The 18,354-nt window shown below is 38.2% G+C and overlaps 1 protein-coding gene across 2 annotated transcripts; it reads right to left on the reverse strand.

Annotated features, from left to right (window-relative positions):
* Window positions 1-118: 118 nt before the first annotated feature.
* shda (Src homology 2 domain containing transforming protein D, a) lies at window positions 119-17,916 on the reverse strand. 2 transcript variants are annotated; one of them, XM_081375188.1, is made up of 9 exons: window positions 17,479-17,739; window positions 16,625-16,726; window positions 15,829-15,893; window positions 15,295-15,631; window positions 12,346-12,499; window positions 9,343-9,540; window positions 6,016-6,196; window positions 4,676-4,795; window positions 119-2,931 (listed from the first exon to the last, which is right to left on the reverse strand). In XM_081375188.1, the coding sequence occupies exons 4-9, from the start codon at window positions 15,625-15,627 to the stop codon at window positions 2,745-2,747; spliced, it is 1,173 nt and encodes a 390-aa protein (XP_081231314.1). In that variant the 5' UTR covers window positions 15,628-15,631; window positions 15,829-15,893; window positions 16,625-16,726; window positions 17,479-17,739; the 3' UTR covers window positions 119-2,744. The 2 variants fall into 2 exon arrangements, with proteins under 2 accessions (XP_081231314.1, XP_081231313.1); XM_081375187.1 differs by lacking the exon at window positions 16,625-16,726 and having other exon boundaries at window positions 17,479-17,916.
* Between the last annotated feature and the right edge of the window lie 438 nt (window positions 17,917-18,354).

The raw sequence follows: 18,354 nt of genomic DNA on the forward strand, positions 1-18,354 counted from the left end.
TATTCAGCTTCCAGATGATGTATAAATCTCAATAAAAAAAAAATTGACCCATGGGACTGGTTTTGTGGTCCAGGGTCACATATCACATATATACACTTAACCAAGCATCTGCTTTTTTGAAGCAAACCACCATTTATTGGTCTCGAGATGCTGAAGACAAAGGCGTAAAGAAGAATTGAGAGCAAACTAATAGATGGAGCTTTAAAACAGTCACAGAGCTGGTTCTTATCATCTTCAGATATGAGAAACATTTCAGATGTCATTTCAGTCATAAATGTCATTTCAGATGTCATAAATCAGCCGTGTTGAGCCTAAGTCTCATAACACACACATACCCAGAAGCGTTAGAGCTCAGAGTCAACAACAGAGTGTGTATAAGCTCGGTCACATGGAGGAGGCCTGACATATTTTTTACAGTGTTGCATGAACGCTTTATAAGGCAGGACCCTTTCGCTGCCTTCTGCCTCTCCCTTCAGCCCAGTAATGTCACATCCAGTCTGGATTCAACTGTAAAATGGGATAATAATTCAACACACTTCATTTTCTTTAAGAAAACAAAAAACTCCTATTTTATTCCAAAGAAAAGCTGGAAAACAGCAAATAGAAAAACCCCATAAACTCACTAAAATTACAGTCATCATAAAACATTATCTACCGTGAGGATCTCTATAGCGAGTCAAAATGCAGTAGTGTGTGTCACGTGCAAGTAAATCAATCCCAAACCACGTTAATATGAAAGCTGTTTATCATAACATACACTATAGAGTGGGAGATTGGGTTTCTTCAGAGGAAAACGCTTGATTTCACCTGCAAAAACATACAGTTGTGGTTTATGATTCTGGGGGACGTGGTCAAACTGACCTTATTTCAAACATCACGTTAACCTAGATAACAGTCCATGTAAGGTCACTCATGAAGCTTTAAGTATTGCTAAGAAGTCCTTCGGAAACGACCCGACGGCACTGAGCGGTACCATGATGGGTCGCATTGTGACAGCAGCCTTAAGTGAAGCGAAATGCCACAGTAATGAAGACTGCTTCCTGTCATACTACAAGACCGGAGCACTGAAGCCAATAAAAGTGCAGCATTAGATGGTCTGAGGACATCACTTCCTGTTTTCATCATCCTCTGCCGCCTGGGATTCTGGGAACAGAACAAATCTCCGTGCAGATGGCCATCCGGACGAGTGAAAGTCACATTCGGAACATTCCAGTGTCGTATCCTCACTTCCCTTAGCATTAAACCATGATTCATCGCTTCTAGTTACTGTCAAAAGGAAGTCAAGGACCGCTTTCCTGTTCCTGTTCCTAAAGAGAAGCCCTGATTTTCACCCACAGTCACTCAAAATTAAAATTCGGTCATTATTCACTCACCCTCATGTCGTTCCAAACCAGGATGATTTTATATCATGGAACAGAAAGGGAGAAATTTAGTAGAATAGTAGTAAATGTACAATACAATGAAAGTGGATTGTGACCATCGCAGTTAAGCTCTAAAAAAGCACCATAAATGTAGTCCATATGACTTATGAAGCTAAAATTTGAAGTTTCAACTTATGTCATAATTTTTTCAAATGTTAATTATGGCTGAACTGCAACGTTAAATCTTATCATGATTTTGTGTCAATTTCAACTTTATCAACAGACCAAAATTGAAGTTATTTGTATCTTTCCCTCTGCCCTAGGTTTATTAACGCAGAAATACAAATGAGAATTGAGAGCTGCAACATAATATGAAAAATTTACATAACAAAAATTGTGGTGTTAATAACTATGACATAAAAAGTCAAAATTTACATGAGATAAAAAGTCTAAATTATGACAAGGCATTATTGCCAAAAAAATCGAAATTGACTTATCTTATCATTTAGACTTTGTCATCCTTTCAACATTTTATCTCATAATTATGACCATGTATGTCAATTTCGACTTTTTATCAACAGTGCAAATTTTAAGTTGTTATTTGTATCTTTCCCTCTGAATATGAGGAAACAAAAATGAGAATTAAGAGCTGCGACATAATGAAACGTTTATGAATAACAACTAAAAATTGTGCTGTTTTCCTCACACAAAGCTACTGTATGGCTTCAAAAGACTTGGAATATTGTGCACAAGTCATATGAACTATATTTATGATGATTTTGCCCTTTTTAGTGCTTAACAGCCACGGTCATCATTCAATTTCATCGCATGGAAAAGAGCAGCTTAAAAAGCATTCAAAATATCTCCTTTGTAACGACACAAGGATGAGTAAATGATGACAGAATCGTCATTTTGGGTGAATTATTTCACTTTTGAAAACAAGGACCTCTAAAGAGGATGAGATTTGTAGTGTACATCATTGCTTTTTTTTTCAGTATTGTAAATCTTTATAAATACTTTGGTCAGTTTACATTTTATCCTCAAATCTTAAATCTATTATTTGAAGAGTTTGAAGCAGAAAACAAATATTGCAGTTCCCACAGTGATGCAAAGAAGCATTAAAGTCCAGCGAGAACATTCTTCATATGCGTGTCGCACATCAATACAGCGTCATTACAGGCCCACTGTGTTTTCACTCGCACCAGGGATGGTTTCGATCACGCTCCGGGAAAAAAATCAAACGCGCACTCCGAACACAAATCAAACTCTGAAAGATCTGCTCGAGCCTTCAGTGTGTGATTGAAAATGAAGCACTAAAGTAGTCGTCTGAGTTAAGCCCTGAGTGTGTGTGTGTGTGTGAGCGTGTGATGAGTGTGTGTGGCCTCAGAGCGTCTGCACCAGCACCGGGAAGAGCAGAGACAGGTGTTCGGCTCCGCGGATGGGCAGTTTGTTTGTGGTGTAGTAATGAATGACTTCAGGGATGGAGTCGAACGGAGGACTGTTCTCTCCCAGGATGAACTTCCCATCACGAGACTGCGAGAACTTCATGTGCATGAACCCGTGACAGCTCCTGCAGAGAGGCCGAGACAGAGAGACAAAGCCATTGAGTTTGCATGTTACTTTTCCATGGCACGCAATGCAACGGCAGAAATGTGTCAGCTGGTAGAGATTGCGCTGTACTGTTTACACAATGCTATGCTGAACGTCATGTACAAGTGAAACAGTGTTGTTGTTGTGAGTGTGACCTAAAACTATTGAAAATCATTTTAATTAGATGGAATAAAGCTGAAATAAAACCCAATGCAAATATTAGAAGTTTGCCTGCCTTGGCAACTAAGTGAAATACAATTATTCAAAATAAAACTTGAATAAAATTTAAGTTACATATACAAAACAAAAATGAAAAAAAAAAAAAAAAAGGCACATAAAATGACTAAAACTTAAGATGAAATAAACGCTAATCAAAATATTAATAAATACTATAGAAGTATATAAATAATACTAAAATAACCCTGAAGTGAAAGCAGTAAAGAAATGTGGAGATATGCTTTGCAAAAAAGGGAAAATAATTAAATGAGATTATTGAAATGAGATATTAAATTCACCGGATCATTCATAAAAAGGTCATTACAACATGAATACATTTTTTGTTTACACTTTATTTTAAGGTGACAGTTACACTGTACTTCCTCAAATAAGTACTGAGTAATATTAGCTAATTAACCACATCTACTTACTATAGAGTTACGGTTAGGTACTTGTAATTATGCATAATTTACTGTTATTACTATAGTAAGGACATGTGGTAACGTGTAACTATGTCACCTTAAAATAAAGTTGTTGTTTTTTTTTTCCAGCAAAAAACAACAACATAAAAAAACAATATGGTGATCTATATCATTTAAAAAACTTAAAATGTTACATAAAAAAATCTTACATAAAAGATGCACACCATGATGTAAGATTTTGGTAATTCTGCTCATACCGATGCCCACAGCCATGCTTTTTAGTGGCCACTACTTTATTAATAGCATGCTTAACACATTCACACACACACAAAACACCTCAAACCTGAATAAATTACACATTCAACCAGAATAACTAGATGTAAGTTCCCTCCAGCAGGAAAATATCAAGGTAGTTACAGAAGAACAAAGCATGAGGGGAAAAAAAACCCAGATGGCTGCTATAGGATTGCTATGTGGTTGCTAAGGTGTTTAGGCTGGTTGCTAGGTGGTTGCTTACTGGCCTAAGTCCAAACAAAACCAGCCTCAGATATTCTGGTTTCTAGTTGAGTCTGGGCCTTCCTTCAATGAACATCTTGGATTACATTGTCAAAATATAAATCAGAAAATCGTCATAAAATCTTAATATCAAATGTTTCATTTAGATTGTTTATGTGGATTTTCATAAACCTGTAAATATTAATGGTGGTCATGTGTTTTGTGTACACAGAAACACTAAAGACTCTGGCCTTAATAACCACATAAACGTTTGGCAAAGACGCAGACGCAGAAACATGAACCTAGTTTAGCAGGAACAATTTGAGCTATTTATAGAGACAAATGACTCCAAAAGCGAATATGGGACACGTACTTCAGTTATTATACCTCTGAAAACAATCACAACAGACAGTACAAAACAGTGGACATTTTAATGGACAATTATACCACACTAAAAGAGAGACAGAAAACAGCAGTCATTTGATTTGCAGCAGAAAGGGATATGAAAATCAGAAGAACGCAAGAAATGAGTAAACTTTAACTGAAATGATGTCACTGAATCAGTTTATTGGGTTCTTACAGTGAGTTTACCTGAGAGAGAGCGAATAGTCGTTTCGGATGGTCTGGCTTTTCCTCACCAGATAACTGCACTCCTTACAGAGCGTGAGCAGAGATTCGGCTTCTGAGCGTGTCAATGCACCATGGTACCACCTAACACACACATACATACACACACGGGTCACTACGGGGGTTTTCATGATACACTATATTCAGCAGAAGATACAAATACCTGGAACATTTCACGATACTCATAACTTCTGTTATTTGAAAATGCAGAGAGATTGAATACAATTTATTTGACCAAATTAGAATACACACATAATTAAGCTAAATAATTAAGACATAAAAAACAAAACAAATGTAATGGATGGAGATAGACAGACAGACAGAAAGAATAGATAGATACATAGAACAATAGATAGACAGAACCTACAGATAAATAGAATGACTGACAAACAGATAGACAGACAGACAAATAGATAGATAGATAGAACGATAGACAGACAGATAAATAGAATGACAGACAGAAAGAATAGATAGATAGATAGATAGATAGATAGATAGATAGATAGATAGATAGATAGATAGATAGATAGATAGATAGATAGATAGATAGATAGATAGATAGATAGATAGATACAGACAGACAGACAGACAGAAAGAAGAGATAAAGAGATAGATAGATAGATAGATAGATAGATAGATAGATAGATAGATAGATAGATAGATAGATAGATAGATAGATAGATAGATAGAACGATAGACAGACAGATAAATAGAATGACAGACAGACAAAAAAATAGATAGATAGATAGATAGATAGATAGATAGATAGATAGATAGATAGATAGATCCTACAGATAAATAGAATGACGTACAGACAGACAGACAGACAGACAGACAGACAGAGACAGACAGAGACAGACAGACAGACAGACAGATAGATAGATAGATAGATAGAACCTACAGATAAATAGAATGACGTACAGACAGACAGACAGACAGACAGACAGACAGACAGAGACAGACAGACAGACAGACAGATAGACAGATAGATAGATAGATAGATAGATAGATAGATAGATAGATAGATAGATAGATAGAACCTACAGATAAATAGAATGACGTACAGACAGACAGACAGACAGATAGATAGATAGATAGATAGAACCTACAGATAAATAGAATGACGTACAGACAGACAGACAGACAGACAGACAGACAGACAGACAGACAGACAGACAGACAGACAGACAGACAGACAGATAGACAGATAGATAGATAGATAGATAGATAGATAGATAGATAGATAGATAGATAGATAGATAGATAGATAGATCAATCTCAGATTTGCAGATGTGAATACCTACACCTGTTTCTCCAGGGCCAGTGTGGGGTCCACCCTCTCACCCAGGATGCAGTGGGAGTTGCTGGTCTTGCTCAGGCTGGTGGCTCTGCTGGACGCTGGACTGATTCTGGACACTCCGGCTTTCCTCAGGGAATCGTCACAGGGCAGAGTACACTGATCCCAGTCTCCCGCTTCAAACGTCACTACAAAACAAACATTACAAACACACTACAGGTTAGCTTTACGGTCTGTACCTTTTTCTGATGATCAAAACCATTAATATTATTGCAATTTAAAATAAGTGTTTTCTATTTTAAAGGGGTGGTTGATTGCTATTTCACTTTTTTCATTTTAAATACTGTGTAATGTTGCTGTTGGTGCATGAACAGTATCTGCAAAGTTGCTGCGCTGAAAGTTCAACATAAGCAGAGATATTGTCTTTTAAAAATCAGGAAGTTGAATGCCTACAAAAACGACTCGAATGGGACTACAACGAGATACTTCCCGGGTTTTATACGTAACTAACCCATACATTTACATCAACCCTCCCTCCGGAACATGTTCTGCTGTCGAAGAGGAGGAGTTATAGTGGAGAGCTGTAGCTGTCAGGTCTTCTGTGTTCAGGCTTCCTACAGACGCTGTAGTTCGTCAACAATGGTTCAAATTTAAGTTTGATTATGTTCCTGACAATTACAATCGTAGTTTAGCTCTCTGTGCTGCGCATTTTACGGAAGACAGCTTCCAGAATCTACACGAGTTCAATGTCGGATTCAACAAGAAACTATTACTACAACATGAAGCAGTTCCAGCTTTAAAACCAGAGGCCACAACCTGCAAGTAAGATTTAATCATTTTAAATGTATTGCCTGTATAATTTAAGACGTAATGTTTTAGTTTTATCAAGGATGTAAAAAAATGCCAGCGCTGGCTTTAGTATATGACAGATGCGTACAAACATTTTGGACCCGAATTTGTAACTTATATGTACAAATTTTGTAAACGTATTTCCCATGTTTACTTTATGACGTAATTTTTTTATTTGATCAAGAACGCAAACCAATGCCAAAGCTGTTTGGTTATAGTAGCTAGTTAGTTCGATGTTATTTTGTGTGTATAAGAAACGTATACAAACTTGAAAAAATTATCGCAACAGCAAACTTCAGCTGCACATGTACACCTAAAGAAAACGACAAACTGAGTAAACTACCGGTAAGTTTTGTGAATAGTTAAACGGTTGTTCATTCTATCAATAAAACAATATCTTTAAAAAACGGTATTACTCAGTCATGTATTCAGTTATATTAAATGTTTAATCAGGGGGAAAGCGTATCTCAAAAGCTAACAAACAGCAGTAGCATTTTCAAGTAACAGCGTATGGGAATTCTTTGAGAAAATAATAATTAAAAAAAATTACCATTCAGAAACGTTTAGTAAGAGCCGTGTTTGCGGAGGTTCTGCTTGACTCTCTTCATCACCGCTCTCTGGGTCTGATTCTGGCTCAAACTGATGAGGCAATATTGACACCATTACATTTGACCGGAGCACATGCAACTGTCGCCCGTAAAGGTAATGGGCGTGAAGATTCCGGACGCAGTTTAGCCAATTACAACACACCGGCCGAACTAACCAATCTGAGCCCATTGCCTGTTTCTGAGGGAGTGTTTTCATAGACTCAGGAAGTCAACCGGTCGTTCAAATGACAGAGGAGGACGTGGCTTACAATAAAGGTGAAATTTATGAAAAATAAGGCGTTTTTTAACAAACGAAACACGAAGACATGTTATATTGCAGCCCATAAACACAATCAAGCAAAGAAAAAAGGCAGTAAACCACCCCTTTAATATATTATAAAATGTAAAGCTGCAAAGCTGAATTTTCAATATCATTACTGAGTTATAATCATAAATATTAATGCATTATACAGTAAACATCTTGAAATTACATCTTTTTATGACAATAAAGCATAACTCCCCTACTTTTTGCATGTACAAATTTCACGATTATTATATTATATAGAGTATCAGATATAAGCTTAAGTCATGTCCATAGTACAAACAATGCAAGACGAGTTACAGATGCATTAACGTTAATACTTGCCGTGAGAGTCAAATCACTAACTGAGTATAGAATAAACATTAATAAGAGTGATAATAGTGAATCTTGCAAACAACACTATTTGCTCTTTGTCAGCACAGCTGTTCCTGCTGAGAGCTACCGTAGTGCAGCAGTGGAGGATTCCTGGTCCCTCTCCGCCATTATGAGAAGCTCTTGTCATGTTTGTGTGACAGAGCGTGAGCAATCCATGAGCAACTGGCAATCTGATCAGAAGTGGTGAAATGACGATCTGAGTGTGTGTGTGTGCGTGTGGCGCTGATCTTTCTGCACGACTGCTCCTCTCTTCTGGTCTCCATCTATTGTGTGCCCCACATCCCTCTCCTCACAACAAAATCCAACAGAATATAAATCTTCCTTCCTCACGTGCAAGATAAAAGACAGACTGTAATCTGTGCTTACAGATTAATCCGTTGATGCGTTAAATCAGGGTTCAAAACCAATGGCCAAAAATATATATTTTTTTTAAATTGGCCACAAAACAGTATTTGCATTATTTAATTAAAAAACATACAACTACTACTAAAACTAATACTTAGGCCAGAAGGATTTAGGAAATAAACAAGTAATAATAAAAATAGTTAAAAAATGATTTAATAGTCTATAATTAATAAATGTATTATTATTCAATTATGTACACAAAACTACACAAATCAATAAAGATATATTACTAATACCATAATTCTATCAAGTAAACAATCAATGCAACAGTAAATTGAGTATTTATAATTAATAATAATGTTTTATTATTTTATTATTATTCAATTATTATTATAATCATAATTATTTATTTATTTTTAAACTACACAAATCAAAGAAATATTACCACTGCAATAATACTATCAAGTAAACAATCAATGCAACAATAAATTGAGTATTTATTATTATTAATTATAATAATATTTGTATTTAATATTTTATGTGTATTAATTATTTTAAATTACACAAATCACGCAATAATAAACGAATTAATAATAATGTTATTTTATAGAACAACAGTAAATTAAAATACTAATATTTATGGACATCTTCAATTTATTTGCTTCAAATGCTAAACCACAGAGGTTTTATTTTGGCAGAAAACTGTCCGAACTGTTACCGACTGACTCGGTTTCATATACTCGCATTTGCTGCTTGGCGACTGATCATTTTGGACCCTGCTTGTAGAGTAGAAAAGCACATTGTCGAAAGTATGAAAATGCACTGTTGTGGAACAGAGCCCAGTGCTACATCTTACCAGCGAAGGCTTTGGAGATGTTCTCCTTCTTCCACTCCCAGGGCTGGTCGTACTCATCGGCGGGCCTCTCGTCGTCCTGGGGCAGATGGCTCTCTCTCTCGTCCTCTGCGGGGGCCTCCCGGGGCCGAAACCTGTCCTCATACGGGCTGTCGTAGAGCTGCGGGCTGCTCCTGCCCCCATCTGAGCTGTGCTGGAGCTCTGAACAACATCAAACACAGTCATTAGCACCAGATGACTCGACGATATGGCGTTGTGTATTATGAGAGTGAATGAGGACTGGAATTGTCAAGCTTTGAAGAACATGCAAAAAGGACACATACCACAGACCAGACCACAAATTAAAGGGATAGTTCACCCAAAAATGAAAATTCTGTCAGTAATCACTCACCCTCATGTTGTTCCAACCCCGTAAGGCTTTCGTTCATCTTCAGAACACAAATTAAGATATTTTTGATGAAATCTGAGAGCTGTCTCACTCCTCTATAGGCTTCTCTCTAAGGGATCGAACCTTGCCGGCCCAGAAAAGTTATTAAAGACATCGTTAAAATAGTCCAAGTGACTACAGTGGCTCAACCACAAGTTTATCAGGCGGCGAGAATACTTTTTGTGCGCAAAAAACAACAAAAATAATGACTTTTATTCAACTATTCATTTTCGTCTGTGTTCGATCCCTTAGAAGCCTATGGAGGAGTGAGATAGCCCTCAGATTTCATCAAAAATATCTTAATTTGTGTTCTGAAGATGAACGAAAGCCTTACGGGGTTGGAACAACATGAGGGTGAGTGATTACTGACAGAATTGTCATTTTTGGGTGAACTATCCCTTTAAACGGCCTGGAATATCAATGGCTGAATAAAAGCTCTTGTGGTAGATTTTTCTTATTTCGCACCTGACATAAGTCTAACTAGGTCTCGTCAACAATCGACGTCCCCGAACGTCTACAGTCGACGTTAGTTTCCTATAATATTTATACTCTAGCGCGTCTCTACTCTAGTCCCCTAATTCTCTACTCTAGCGTGTCTACAGTCGACGTCGGCTGAGTCCCCTAACTCTATCTTGCTGCACAGCATTAACTAGACAGACTTCAGACAATGCCTTCGAATATGCTTTAATCACGGCCGGAGGAATTTCAGAGAGAATCCCACCCGCAAAAGGAATACAACAGTTTTAATGACATGATACATTACATAATTTCCCTACAATTTGATTGGTTCTTCATAGGCAAACCCATTCTGTTACTAGGTAGAAGCAAACTCTGTTTTTTCTTGATTACTTTATTGTTAATCACAAGTTTTCAAACCTAGACATCTGTCTAGTTTCATTTCCCCTATTTGTTATTAATACACTCACACACTCAGGCCTCGTTTACACTGCAGGTCTTGGTGCTCAATTGACCCTTTCGCAGGGAGCTTGATTGACAGGTGATCTGACCAATCATACTTCGCCATCCGCCATTTTGTCCGACAAAGCAGTCAGGAGAGTTAGTAGATTAACATGGGAGGATTTGAACTTGAAAAACAAAGTGTACTGACGTCTTTCCGTGGTTAAAACAACATTCCTTCTTATGTTTGTTCATGTTTATTTGAGGCTATAAATTAACTAGAAGGAAGAGATGATCGGTTCACGAGCAGCTTTAACAGATGCTCTACAGCGATCTGTCACGACACATTAAAGAGCCACAAAACGGTATTTATTGTTTAAATTTCTTTTAAAAAAATGACCAAATTTGAAAGGTGAGACTTTGTTTAATATGTTTAATATCAAACGTAACCGAAAAGTAACCTGGTTTGTCCTGTCTGTCAGCGTGTTGTCAGTCTCCTCTCTGCTCCGCAATGTATTTTTCACTGCGTGAGAACATGGTGTGGCGTGTGAACGGCGTAGCTTGTCGGACATAGCGACAGTAACTAAGGGGGGGCGGGTCTTTGCGAATGGTCAATTCTGATTTGTTGCCTATATCCGATTTTTTTTACTTTCCGTTTACATGTTCTTTCAATTGTGACCCATATCTGATTCATGTGTTTACACTTGACATACTATCTGAAACGTTGCGCATGCTTAAAGGGGGTTCTTGCACAGATGGACGAATGTGAAATATGCTTGATGCTAGCTTTGCGATATAGCCTATGTGAAGTTCGCCAAACATCACTATGAATTTGAGGCGGATGAGAAGGAAAAGGGCCATCATTGCAGCCTGCACATATGCCTCAGTTATTGTGTGCGAGAGAGATCTCAGGACTGGTGGGAACATACAACACGATCTCATGAAAGTGCGTATCTATACCACTAATTTTATTTCTCGTGCCATTTATACGCCAAAAATAGTTTTTGTATGCAGATACGCACTGTAAACCCCTTGGGTAGGATTAGGGTGTGGAGTGCGTGTGTATCACACGCCATAAAGTGCATATCATATGCACGCGAAAACTGCGTATCATATGCACTCAAAAACTATTTTTGGCGTAAATTGCTCAAGAAATAAAATTTTTGCTATAGATACGCACTTTCATGAGATTGTGGCGGGCTTTAACGAGGAGCAGCGGGTCTGAAATTGTAGGATGAGCAAGCCAACCTTTGATATGCTGTGTCAATGTGTCCACAATCCTCTTCTACGACTACACAACGTTTCGTCTGGTCATCCGTCCCTTAGCTGATGCGCGTCGGGGTTTCTCTCGTCATTAAACCAAGGAGAACCTAATGCCTCAGAAAATTCGATCTGCCGGTTTACATGACAGTCGCATTGGCACAAATCTGATTTATTTCCACATATGAACGAGGCCCGAAACCGATCTCGAAATATCCGAATGCATGCGTTTGGGTCTTGGGTCACATTTCACTGACAGTGTAAACGAGGCCTCAGAGTCACGACTTTTCGACCAAAGGGTTTGGAAACATTTAAGATTCAAAAGCATATGAATGTTGATTAATTAAAAAATCCATCACACTCTCTTTGGCCTTTTTTCACATTTCTTAAATGATGAGAGATCCAGCAGGGAACTACTGTACCGCTTATGAACCGCTGGGCCTCAAACGGCTCCATGTAACTGCTGGAGGCTTCTACAGCGTTCTGCTCCCAGCCGGGTCTGGGCCGCGGGTCTGGCCTGGCGTCAAACGGGTCCGAGTAATCCGTCTCCCCGACCACAGGAGCTGAGGGAACCACCTGGGGAAAAGAACAAGGAACGAGGGTTGAGTGATGTCTGAGTGATCGAGAATCAGAAACGAGGACAACTGCAGTGCTTTACGCAGATCATGTCGATGCTAGGGCTGAACGATACATCGAATTTTCATCGTCATCGCGATATGAACTCGCGCGATGAACACATCGCAACAGAGACAGCCTGACACGATGAATAATGCCTGTTTCAGATTACAAGATTTTTGTGTCTGTTACGATAGTCACGGTGTCAGATTACACGATTTTGACTCCTAAAATCTTGTCGTGTCGCACACATTCACTCGCAAACATTCACTCGCACGTACGCACACACACACACGCTGTCCCTCGCTCACTCACTCACACACTCGCTCACAAACACTCACTGTCCCTCGCTCGCTCACTCACTCACGCACACACACACACACTCCCTGTTGCTCGCACTCACTCGCTCACATACTCAACCCTTCATGGAGGACCGTTAAAAAATTAAACATGCTAGTCTTTCTGTCATGAAGCATCGCAGACGCTAGTCGGTTGTCGCCCACTATGACACACTATACGAAACAATCGAATCTTGCGTCCCGATGCCCGTTGTCGTTTACGAATCCCCACGACACCCTACGTCAAACGGATCGTGCCAAAATCGTGTAATCTGAACCAGGCAGGAAATAAACGTTTGACCCATCACGCAAAGAACCTATTAAAGCACTAAGACATGGGAACAGTATAGCTAACATTCACATTTGAATATTTATCGCAACAGTCATATCGTCATCGCAATATTAAACAATGTTATCGCACATCGCAGCTTTTCCTCATATCGTGCAGCCCTAGTAGATGCTCATGAATATTTTGTAATCAAGCATTTTCATCCAACAGGGTTATTGGTTAACTAAACCTAAAACCATTTTTGATACTATAGTTGCCAAAGCAACATTTCTCATTTTCATTTACTTTTACTAGATGTACTAAAATAATTAAAATTTAAATAATCATTTTCACACATTAATTGATCCTCTGAGTCCAGAGCTTAAATTCATTGAAAGTCTCTGGGATGTGCTGGAGGAGACTTTACAGAGTGCTGGACTCTTGCATTGCCAAAACAAGATCTGGACCACAAATGTATGCACCTCTTGATGGAAATACATGTTGTTGTGATGTTAGGTGCATTCATTTTTGATCAAGATCTTGTAAAGTCTCCTCCAGCACATCTTACCCTCCACATATCTTCAGGCAAGATGTTTGATGTGCACATTCCTGAATTAAGTTTAAGAGTTATGCTGGAGAGGAAGATTATTCATTGTTAACTAAATCTTTTAGGGTGTGTTCACACTGGGTTCGATTAAAACAAACTCTGGTGCGATTGCTCTGTTAGTGTGGTTCATTTGAGTAAACACTACCATCTGAACCCTGGTGAGCACCAAACAAGCGGACCGTGACCGAATGCGACACAGACCAAAGACATGTAAATGAACCGAAAACAGGACATGTTTCATAAGATGACAGAATGCTTATGCTTCAACCTGTTTTTTCTCGTCATAATCGTGATGTTGCCCATCACAGTTCAGTTCAGGCATCAGAACCGCGTCTCCTCACAGCAGATCTTGGTTTGTGTGACGGAGGGATTCCTGCCGCTGTTTTGACTCCTTTACACATTTATAAGCTCTTCACGAGTTCTCAGCTTCATCATATGTAGCTACGCACATACAGCGAGCACATTTAGCCCAAAACACAGCATTGTTTAGGATGTTTGACAAGTTCCGTCGAGAGAACTGAACTACAAGTGTGAACACACCCTTAAAAATGATGTGAAGTTAAAAGTAAATTTTTAATTAAACAATTAAAAAGTTTTTTTTTTTTTTTTACAATTTATAGAAATGACAAAAGCAAATAACAAAACAATGAGGCTAACAATTAAACAAATTAAAACAAAACCTGAAAAATTTTAACAATAAAAGCCATTTAAAATGAATTAATTTTAATAAACAATGTAATAGTATATAAATAATAGTTATAAAGACCTGAAATACAGCGCACAAGCCAAAAGAACTTCTTTTATAGTCCTTTTTGTCCTTTCTAATGATTGACAGTCACCGATCACATTATGCTTCCATTGTACAGAAAAGAGCATTTGCTCTATTGTTTCCCTAAAGAAAAACAAGACGAATGAAACAAGAATGGTGGTGTGTGATAGTCTATAACCCGCAGGCATTGGGATTAAATGTATTTGGGTTAATGAAATGGATTCCCTATTCCCCCACCCTTCATCTCCGACAAGACAATCGTCACCCGGACAAGCTCTGGAAACACGGCAGAATCGTGCGTCTGGGTTGGTTTGTTATGACATCCGCAAAACTCGTTCACATGTGAACCAATCAAATCTACTCTAAAAGAATCACACATAAATGTAATCAATCTCTGCCACGCTCATAATAACCACCTGATCTGTGATATAATGATCTATTCATGATGACAGAAGTTGACTGGAGGCTCTTCACAGGCCATTTAACACCACCAATAAATCACTTTCACATAAACAAACTAAAGTTTACTTGACATTATGTTGATATTCAAGTTCACATTAGAAGGATGAAGTGCTTAGAAACCACAATTCTCCATTAAAAAACATAGTATACAACTAAACTACATTTTTATACTTTCTGAAGAGGTGTTTGTCTAATCCCAGACATTTTTCCAAATATCAACCCAGGATATCTTTCAAAACACTCCATTCTTTCTGATAACAGTCCAGTAAGACCCATTTAAGCTCTCTGTATATTAAGAAAACAAGAACTTACAGGGGCCTGCGGTTCCTCAAAGGTCACGATGTTCAGCGGTACTTTGCTACGCCCGAATTCCTGAGATTCCACTTTTATCAGTCTGTGTTTGGGAGAGACAATCTTCACCTCCACGCCGTTGGACAGCACTGTGCCAAATGCGGGAAACACTTCCAAAGACCCCGAGCCGTTCACCATGCGGTTCTCGGGGGGTTCGTAGGGGTCCTCAAAGTCCAGCTCTTTCTGAGCCCTGTAGGCCCGTAGGATCTCGCTTTCGGTGTAGTCTGGTTTCGGGGGCTGCGGCGGTCCTTTCCTGCTGCCAAAACTCAGGTGATCTCTAAACCACTTTGCCATGGGTCTACGACCAACGCGAGAAGGAAACAGATCCAAATATATATATATAAATGAGCTGTTATGCCTCTAAAAATCCCTTTATCCTAGTTCTTCCATGGAACACCATCCATAAATCTTGAAACACCTAACCAATAAGTTACTTATTACTCACAGTCGTGTCAATAAACGGCACATAGGATATGATATTGTGCAATAGCTCACCTCAGTTTCCCCAATGCATCGATCCTTTAGAACATCCAACTTCTATTTGGAAGCATTCAATTGATCTGGAAAGCAGAAGCACAGTCATGACATATTAACAAAGAGAAAAACAAAAAAAAAAGTGGATTATTTTAAGCTTCCACCCCTAGACCTGCCCCCAGTGGAAAAGACATATTAAAGGGATAGTTCATGCAAAAATGAAAATTATGTCATCATTTACTCATCCTTAAGTTGTTCTTTCAAGAATAAAAGCCTTGCGGGTTTGGAACGACAGAGCAAGTAATTAAATTAATTTTTTTTTTTTTTTTTTGTGAACCCTTTAAGGGTTTTTTTCCTTCATCAGGGAGGATCAAATGAGCTGATTTGCTCTAATAAGGACTTTGGACAAACTTCAGTGAGCTCATTTGATCCTCCCCGATGAAGGGGTCTTAAAGGGTTCACAAAAAAAAAAAAAATCTGTCATTAATTACTTACTCTCCTGTCATTCCAAACCTGTAAGACTTTTGTTCACAAATGAAGATATTTTAATGAAATCTGAGAGCTTTCTGTGCCTCCATTGACAGCTACGCAACTACCACTTTGATGCTTCAAAAAGTTCATAAAGAGATTACATTTATGATGGATGGATGCGCTTTTTTGGGCTTAAAAGAATGGTACCATACACTCCCATTATCTTGGCAGAGCAAGGGTATTTTTTTAATATAACTCTTTGGTTGAAATAAGAAAGTCATTTACAACTGGGATGGCTTGAGGGTGAGTAAATCATGGGATCATTTTAATTTTTGGGTGAACTAACCCTTTAATGACCTCCTTAAACTCGAAGAACTCCATTCTTCATTGGATGAAAAATGATGCAACAAAAGTGAATGGTGACTGAGGTTGTCAGTCTGCGTAACAGCTGCTTTTGTGTTTTCCATGGAAGAAAGAAAACAATACTTATACACATTAGCGTAAGTAAAAGGTTTGGGTGAGCTGTTCCTTTAAAAATACACATCATATCATATACTGTGGAAAAGGCGATAAGCCTGTATAACCTGATCTACTGTAGATCAGGTTATACGCTTGGGTCATAGATTAAACATAACGGCGATGATTTCTTATACGTGAAAACATATAATTAAGTATTAGGCTACTCAAAGAGAAAGTTTCACACTCACACAACTCAAAGAATCCTGTCAAAACAAAAACATGCACCAACTGTACACAGTACACACCCACTTTCGTACTGTTCCCATTTAACTCAACACAGAATAGGAAGATATTTACGTATTTTAAACTGAAATTATACAAAAACTGTCAGTATAGATTACAACTAATGTTAGCATGCTGGCTAACATCTCTAAACTTCGCCAACCGACATTATTTTCACTTTCTTTGTCGACAAGTGTGATTATATACACGAATACTAGAGTCTATTGATTATAGAGGTGGAATTCTGCATTCATTTGGAACACAAAAGTAAAAACCAACAAATTTAAGCTGCGTTTTGTTAGCCGGATTGCTTGCTGGCTAACGTTAACTATGCAGCGCGCGAGCCCGATGGATAGTCACCGAGGAGCGTGTGCAAATTGTTCATCTAAAACGGCAGTTTTAACTCATAAAAACAGTTCCGAAACAAACAAACCCCCAAAACATTTGCAAAACACTCACCTCTCAATGATGGACGGACGGATGGAAGCGAGTATATAAAGAAGCTGTGAGGAAAATCTCAAAAAGTGACGAGCGTGTGCACGTGCAGATGGATGGATGAGTTGCATCGGATTGCAATGGTTGTTGCAGCTCAGCTGGTGAACATCACATAAGCTCGACTGACTTGTTGTTAAAGCCCACTGGAGAGTTGCATCGTCTTTGTTCTTGCTGAGGCATTTCATTTCACATGGTGCCTCGTGCTGTTTAACATGCATTCTGCAAAATGCTCATGTCTGCAAAGCAGTTATTATGATAATACATGTTTACGGCGAAATAAAGAGATTGAGTGCAATTAAATGCATGTAAACAGAGGCTTCCTCTAGTTAACCACCCACAAAAAGAAACGATCCTATCAATACACGTCGCCAAACCTCATTAACACATTATCCGTCAGCAAACAGAGGTCAGATTGTAAGGTTAGAAGGTCACCAGCACTTTGGTGGATCAATATGCCAGATGGTAAACAATGGCGTGTTGACACATTAGACTGCATTAACATCACATTAGCAAGAGTTACCTTGCTAATGTCCCATTTGCGATTTAAATGCAGAATGTCAAAAATATTTGATACACAATAATAAGGTAACACACGTTACATGTATTTACTATAGTAATAATAACTATAAATGTGGCATAAATACATGCAACTAACCCTGAACCAAACCTTAATCCTACCATCACCCCCTAGTAAGCACATGTAGTTAATCAATATCAGGTCCCATTTGTTAGCGTAAGTTAATGCATTAACTAACAATTAGAAATACATTTGTTACAGTAGTTTCTTTGTGAACATATTAATAAAAATACAAGTATTAACAGATACAACTTTTGATTTCA

Source organism: Scardinius erythrophthalmus (assembly GCF_964197995.2).
Source record: "Scardinius erythrophthalmus genome assembly, chromosome: 9".
Taxonomy (NCBI): domain Eukaryota; kingdom Metazoa; phylum Chordata; class Actinopteri; order Cypriniformes; family Leuciscidae; genus Scardinius; species Scardinius erythrophthalmus.

What these genes read in the sequence shown, in the direction of transcription:
- shda (XM_081375187.1), bottom strand. Translation starts at nt 15,627, where the DNA reads ATGGCAAAGTGGTTTAGAGATCACCTGAGTTTTGGCAGCAGGAAAGGA. An exon ending in CATCTCCAAAGCCTTCGCTG is followed by an intron (nt 6,197 to 9,342) that starts GTAAGATGTAGC and finishes TTTGTTTTGTAG; the next exon opens with TGACGTTTGAAGCGGGAGAC. An exon ending in GACTATTCGCTCTCTCTCAG is followed by an intron (nt 2,932 to 4,675) that starts GTAAACTCACTG and finishes GCCTCTCTGCAG; the next exon opens with GAGCTGTCACGGGTTCATGC.